This window comes from Gastrolobium bilobum, unplaced genomic scaffold (genome assembly GCF_033153095.1).
Source record: "Gastrolobium bilobum isolate Gb01-03AN ecotype WA unplaced genomic scaffold, APGP_CSIRO_Gbil_v1 utg12137, whole genome shotgun sequence".
Lineage (NCBI taxonomy): Eukaryota > Viridiplantae > Streptophyta > Magnoliopsida > Fabales > Fabaceae > Gastrolobium > Gastrolobium bilobum.
Genome location: NW_026898612.1, coordinates 47876 through 55610, shown reverse-complemented (window position 1 = coordinate 55610; position 7735 = coordinate 47876). Strand labels below are relative to the sequence as shown.

At 35.9% G+C, this 7735-nt stretch overlaps 1 protein-coding gene and 1 pseudogene across 1 annotated transcript; both read left to right on the top strand.

Annotated features, from left to right (window-relative positions):
• The first annotated feature begins 123 nt into the window (after positions 1-123).
• LOC133317617 (cytochrome c1 1, heme protein, mitochondrial-like) lies at positions 124-2288 on the top strand (annotated as a pseudogene).
• Positions 2289-4604: 2316 nt separating this feature from the next.
• LOC133317619 (transcription factor PIF3-like) lies at positions 4605-6958 on the top strand (the record flags this gene model as incomplete). Its single annotated transcript, XM_061519475.1, has 5 exons — positions 4605-4631; positions 5290-5357; positions 5572-6080; positions 6111-6371; positions 6939-6958. Coding segments are annotated over exons 1-5 (885 nt in total), but the record flags the coding sequence as incomplete, so codon positions are not given.
• Positions 6959-7735: the final 777 nt, after the last annotated feature.

Genomic DNA, 7735 nt, shown 5'->3' with positions numbered 1-7735 from the left:
TTTCTTTTTTCATTTGAGTTTCACTTCAAGAGCTATGTAATTTATTTATTTTTGGGAAAAATGTCACATTTTGGATTGGTTTCAACTTTTAAAAAGCAAAAAATTTGGAAAAAAGTAATGGTTTAAGCCACAAACCAATGCGGTTTGTTGGAGGTTCATGAAGTTTTCTGCGTCGCTGCTCTGATAAGGCAGCCAGAGCAATCAGAGACGGCGGTTGCGGTTAGCAACACACATAGCTGTTAAGCACGTCTCTGGCTGCTAAACGCATAATCACGATCAAATACTTTTCCAACACCGCAATACTTGTTAATCGTAAGGCGTTGTCAGAGTATATAAACACTAAAAGTTTTGAAAGCTTGTCGATGTGGGACATAAAAACGCAATGGGTGCAGAGCTATTGTGCCCTTTGACCATTCAAGCTTCGTCTTCGCTTCCATTTCTGTGGACTGAGATGGCTGGAGGTATTATTCAGCAGTTATTGAGGAGGAAACTCCAGCCTCATTCTACTAACCCTTCCTTTTTGTCATCCATCATAGCAAAGAAAGATGATGCTGGCTCTACTGGCAGCAGGTCCTTAAGAGCACTTGCATTAATTGGAGCTGGTGTGTCAGGGATTTTGAGTTTTGCAACAACAGCATCAGCTGATGAAGCCGAGCATGGCCTGGCATGTATCCATGGCCTCACAAGGGCATCCTCAGTTCATATGATCATGGTTCGATTCGTCGTGGTCATCAAGTTTATACACAAGTCTGTGCTTCCTGCCATTCTATGTCTTTGATATCGTACCGTGATTTGGTTGGTGTCGCTTATACAGAAGATGAGGTAAAGGCTATGGCAGCTGAGATTGAGGTGGTTGATGGCCCTAATGATGAGGGTGAGATGTTTACCCGCCCTGGTAAACTCAGCGATCGTTTTCCTCAGCCATATGCAAATGAATCAGCTGCTAGGTTTGCTAATGGAGGAGCTTATCCCCCAGATCTAAGTCTTATTACCAAAGCCCGTCACAATGGTCAGAACTATATGTATTTATTTGCCCTTCTAACCGGTTATCGTGACCCTCCTGCTGGGTGTTTCGATTAGAGAGGGACTTCACTATAATCCTTATTTTCCTGGTGGAGCAATTGCCATGCCTAAAATGCTTGCTTAATAAAAAAGATGCAAAGCAGGACAGTGAAATTAACTCTGAAGCAGATGGGGATGACCTATATGTTGAACGGATACGTCTTGAAAATATGCCACTAAGGTCCTATTGCATCTCTGTGTGTACTCTTGTGTGTGTTTGTTGTTGTTGCTGCTACTGTTTTTCTTGTTATCCTGTTATCTTATTTTCTTTGTGTGGACCCTTGATAGTTGATAGTGCATTTATATAACATTATTAATTTATTACTTGTAATAGATGCTTATCTGATGCATCTTTTTCACGTTGACCATTCTGTGCAAGCTGAATGACATTGCTTCTGATAATCTAGATTTATGTAAATCCTGATTCTGCTTCCATTGAACAAAAGATTTAAATTCTCATTGTTTGCTCAATACTGCATAAAATTTTGGTACTAAATGTTACTTTGGAATTACTAGTTTACAACCATTACACTAATACAACCTCTGGAAAAGTTAACAATGACCATATCCAAGCTAATAGTCATTTTGGATCGAGGTTCTGGATCTTAAATTAGCTCAAGTACTGGGGCATAGAGAGTTCTATTGTGATGAAAGTCTAAAACTTCAATTGTATATAGAATGGTTGGATTTAAGATTTGCTCATGGGTTAAGAAAATAGTTCAAATGCCTCAAAATTCCTCATACATTCAGTCAATCTTCTGATTTGTCTAAGAAGCACTGATGTTCCATTCTCACCAAAATTGCTGTGCTCATGCATCTAAGTTGCATAAATTTTGAATTTGTGATGATCTGGTCACTGACTCACTCATGAGATTGTTTGCTGCAATTGCCAGTGTCCGGAATTTGCTGGGCAAGACCATGAACCAAGAACCGACATTTGATATGGAACACTCTCTTCCCATGACATTGGCTTTGATGGCCTGAATGGGGCACATGGCCTGAAGATATGGAACACTTGCAGGGTTGAAAGTGGGATTTTCATGGTTCTTAAGGTGAGACTATGTTACATTGGAATGTGGATTGAGTATCTATATATAGTAAAACAACTAAGCTTGTGGGGATTTTTTTTTTTTTTTTTTTTTGAGTTGAAAGATATTTTTGGGGTACATGGACTGTAACAAAGTATAAAAGGTGAGGCCACTGTGGCATGGTTTAGTTATCTTTACTGCATACATTCTGATAAGTTATACTGAATTTTCCAAAGATTTGATAACATGCAATCTCTGATTATCATGCAGCTGTCAGGATGACAATATAAGTTTTTTTTTTAATTATTTATATTTGTATATTAAAAAAGACCCTAATGCTATAAATACCATAGTTCCCTTGTTATAATTTTCCCTGTTTCTTCTTTTATTAGTACTTATTTAAATAGGATACTTTGATAGGTTTTTGTGTTAAAAGACTCTAATTCATATTAATTGGTGTGAAATGATTTTGTGCGTATAGATTATCAAGCTTTTCTTGTTTTGAGCTTTAGACTGAGTTTTGCCATTTCTACCACTATAGGAAATATATGCAGGAAATTCATGGTATAAAAAATTGTAAGGCTAATAGGGCTGTTATATGTTTTTGACAGGTACACATTTCATATGCTGAGCTGAACCCCAGTTTATAGACCTAATGTTCATTTAAGTTTTATATTTGCTGGACCTTATACACTTGATGTTACCTTCATTTTGAAATCTGCAAGATAGGTGGCTGTAGTTAGAGGACACCAGCTAATTGTTGGTATTTTAAAAGTTCATGAAATAATATGAAAATGTAAATTTTAATATGCAAAAGTTATTTTAATGTTAGAAGCATACAAGTGTAACAAAATGATTTGATCCAAGTTCTGTTATAAGTTGCTGGCAGGAATTAATTTCAGAATGCAAGTGAAGTGCCCTCAAAATGGTTAATTTCTTATTTTATCCTTCTATTTACAAAATAGTTTATTTGATGTTGTGCTAATTATCCATGTCTCAATGTGTAGAACTGCTTCAGCTTTGAATTGTACTTCGTTGCAATGATTACACTCATATAAGTACCTTCTCTGGTTATTGTAATGATATAAATGTGCATGTAGGTCTGCTGTAAATGATGAGGATGAGATGAGTGGCCTTCCAAATATTCAAAAAAATTCATCAAGGTAAGAGCTGTTACTGCTTTGATGAGTGGAATGCTAGAGCTATGTAACTATTTGGACTCAAGAGTTGAATGCTTCGGATTTGATTTAATGACAAATTTAATTACATTTTTGTTCTGAACTGATAAAAATCTGTATTCAGTTGGAAGTTGCAAGTATACTTATTGTTAACGTAGGTCTAGATTCTATTCGTGGCAACCATAACATTGTTTACAGATTAATTTGCCTGCTTTCATAAAGCTTGGTTTATGGTGTGAGAAAATTAGTTTTCTTGTCAATTTAGTGGATGTAATTATTGTAACACTTCACTCTCTGTTCTATTCAAGAGATGAGCTGTAAGTATTGCTGAGCATCTGTAAAAGTTTAAATATTGAAAACTTTGCGCATTGTTGAGAAAATGGGGAACAACAGCTCAGCGATCATATGCAAACAACAAGAGGAACAAAAGATTAATCGGCCCATAGTAAACACCAAAAGCCCATATGAAAGGAAGCATAGTCAGTTATAACACCTTGTGGTATTAAGCGCAACATAATCTATTATAATTTACGGAAGCATTACTCTGATAGTGTCACTATTACTCTATGTAATTATATGAACTAACTTTTTCCTTTTCTTTTCCGTATATAATGTCATCCCAATTATATTTCTCATATATTTATAAGCTGTACAGTCTCGTACCTATACAGATTCCTAATTCTCTAACTCATTGACCATAGTCAATGGTCAGTATCTATTCGAGCTGCAATCTGGACATTAGTGATCGGAATTGAGCTGCAAGCTGCTACCTGCCACCATTCGTTGATAAGCGATGTTAACTTTTCCATGAACAGCTGTGTCGTGTTCTTTGCTTTGAAAATTTCCCTGTTTCTTATTTTTTTTTGTTTACCCTTTCAATGTTCTAGGTCTGAAACAATCATAGAGAAGAAGATATTGGTCTTAAAAAAATGGTGGGAAACCAGAAAAGCAAAAAAGAAAAAAAGAAAAAAAGCAAAGAACACGTGAATGCTGTCAATGTTCTAGTTTTTTTTTTTTGAAGTTTAGTCGGGTTTAATGGTGGGAAACTATAAGTTATTATATTTTATACTACTTATATTTTAGACGTGGTTTTATCAATAAGGACAAAGGCTGTGTTTTATCTGTTGATATTTCCAATACAACTGTTTCCTAGAACTCATTTAACCATCTCTTCTATTTGTCTTACAGGTGACAGCTGTTGAATTGGAAAAAGTCTTGACAAAAGGAGCATACATGCTTTTTTATGCTAGGTAACCCCATTTGATTTTCTATCGTTTTCTTTTGGGTAATATCTTATATGTCTATTTCTTTTGAGTAACATGGAAAAAGATATACCATGTTGTCAGAAAATGACTTTGAAATGGTGAGATGAGAGTTGTTGCTTGACTTTAAGCGAAAGTTTCATCAAGGAAACGATAGGAGCATGCCCAGAACAAATTATACTTTCAGTGATTGTGCTGCTTTCTTTTGGCATTATAGAATTTTACAGTGAATTTCATTTCTTATTTTCTATAATACACACATATTTCTCTGAAATATCTGTTTTTCAGTGTTATTCTGCGTGTTCAGTTTGAGTTTTTCATTTATTGAATGCTAAGATGAATGGGAATGACTATTGTGTAATAATCCATTTTGCTTTACTTTTGGGCACAAATTGTTAAAAACTTCAAGTATTGATTTTGCAGACCAATAGAAAGCTTATGGTTTAAAATCAGTCTTGGTGATACCATTCATTCAATTAGGGTGTCTTTGCCTATGTATATTACCCTGTACTAATATCTATTGTTCAAGACTGACTGTTACAAATTAAATAATGAATCTGTTCTTCTATGAGATAAATTCTTTACCTAAGTATCACGAGTTCCAAATGAGATATTTCAAGTCTAAGTGAAACTCTCAACAATTTTGCCTTTTATTTTTTCGAGAGAAGTTTTGGCCTATTGTTTGCTTTATTGGCTTGATGGTTGATTTTATTTCATCTTTGAAAGTGGGCTTCTTACATTCCAATCTTTACTTGTTAGGTACGAGCTGCTATTAAGGTGAAGGCTTCTATTATAATTTGCTTCACTTCATCTGGAAGGGCTGTAAGGTCCAATAGAGCTACCAGAAACTTTTGCAAGACTTACAACATTGACAGAACTGTAAGCTTCCTATTTTTATTGTCATTAGTTGCTTTAAATTTTGCTGTTATTTTAGCTCTAAATTAATTGTAACTATTTCATGTTTATTCTCAAATGATGTAGCCGACTTGGTGACAGTCAATCCTTTTAGTTTTAACACTTCCTTTGTGGGATTTAATGCAGACCCGAGAATGATTTCTTTGAGCTGGTTTGGGAAAATGGCCAGATTTCAATGCAGGGCCTGTCCAATAGAGCTAGAAAGAACCCAACCTGTAAGAGTTTTCCATCTCACAATCCCAGGGGTCAAGAAAAAGATGTAGGACATGCTAATGGTAACAATACAAGGATGATGGGTAAGTTTGGGGATTTAGATACTAGATTGAATGATATTAGAATGTCGGTCCCTTCAGGTGAAGTGGGTTTAAGTCAAGATGAAGATGTGATACCTTGGTTGAATTATGGAATGGATGATTCTTTGCAACATGAATATAGTTCCCACTTCTTAGATGAACTATCTGGGGTCACCATAAATGATCTTCATGCCTTAAATAACTTTTCTATGCATGATAGAAGAAGTAGTTGTGATCAGATATTTAGGGACTTTCAAAGAAACTCTTCACATCATGATTTAAGTTCAGGACAAGGGATCCTTTCCAAGGACTCTTTAGCTGCAGCTGGAGAAGTTGAGACCAATGAACCTAAAGCTAGTACCAGTCAGTTGTAACGGCCACCATTAGCACATCAATGTCAAACATCATTGGCTTCTGTTAGATCAGATACAAGTGAAAATAAAACAACCCAACATGCTCCTTGTGGGGAAATCACTCAGATTCCATCTTCCTCAAGTGGTATTTCAAGCTTAAAGATGGAGAAGCAAGGTCCAATTATGTCTAGCAATAGTTCCACCATAATGAATTTCTCCCATTTTGCAAGACCCGCTTCTGTTGTTAAAGCGAATCTTCAGAACATTGGCTTGACGTCTGGTTTGTCTTCATCAAGATCAGAAAGTGTGGGAATAAAGAATAACAGTGCTGCTATTGCTACAACTAGAAGCAATCCTCCTGAATCAATAAAAGTTTCTTTGTTAACCATAATTTTAAAATTAAATTGCTTTCTTATTGTATTCTTCCATCTTTATAATGTTAAATGCAGGAGAATTAGTGATTTGAATGGACCTGATTCCACTTTTCCTCGAGATGATAATATGACAAAATTGAATGTATTGTGAGTTAGTTGCTCTCATTTTATTTTTTCTTTGCGTGTCAGTGCCTCAATATGGCACTGATTTAAGAAGTACAATATCCAAATAAAGGGCAAATCGTTGAACATCTTCTGTTTTTAGTACAGAACGCAATTTATGTTGTAAAACATGTAATGGATGATATGATTGGCCCATTGTTTTCATGTGTTTGACATGCGGCAGTGACTTGATTTTGTAATAGCAGGGGGTTAATAAAGATCAAATTTGATTATGATCGAGTAGCTATTGTAGGATGTAAAGCTCATAAGTATAGCCAAATTTCATAACTATAACATGGTTTCTGGCACAGTGCAAAAAGTTGGAAAAAAGAAAAAAATTCTTCTTTAAAACCGGTTCGGAAGTGGTTCGGAACCGGTTCAAAAGTGGTTCGGAAGTGGTTCTAGTTCGAAACCGGTTTGAATGCGCGTGCTTTGGGACCCTGCTGGTTGGAGGAGGGTGGTGGTGGTGGTTGTGCGCGTGCTCAGGGACCTGCTGGTCGGAGGAGGGTGGTGTTCCAGTACGGCTAGCTTGTTACGACTTCACTCCAATCACTAGCTCTGCCTTCGGCATCCCCCTCCTAGCAGTTAAAGTAACGAGTTCGGCCATGGCCAGCTCCGACAGTATGACGGGAGGGTGGTGGTGGTTGCGCGTGTGCTCTAGGACCCTGCTGGTCAGAGGAGGGTGGTGGTGGTGGTTGTGCGTTGGGACCCTGGTGGTGGGGAGAATCTGTTTTCTTCTTGTTCGGCCATGCTTCCTCTCCCCTTGCTTCCCTGATTTTTTTTTTTTCTCTGCTTCCGGCTCTCCCCTTACTGTTTCTTCTATATATATATATATATATATATATATATATATATATATATATATATATATATATATATATATATATGTTGATTTACGATACAATAAAATAAAAAAGTAAAATAAAAAAATTCAGTTTAGCGATTTTATTTGACGTAGCTTCCACTCATTTAGACTTTACTAAACCAAGTTGAATTACGATACAATTTTGTTTATTTTTCTCTTTTAAAATTAATACAACATAAGCAGTATCGTACCATATATTTGTTGTACACTAAATAAACATATTAATCAATTATTTTTTTGGTA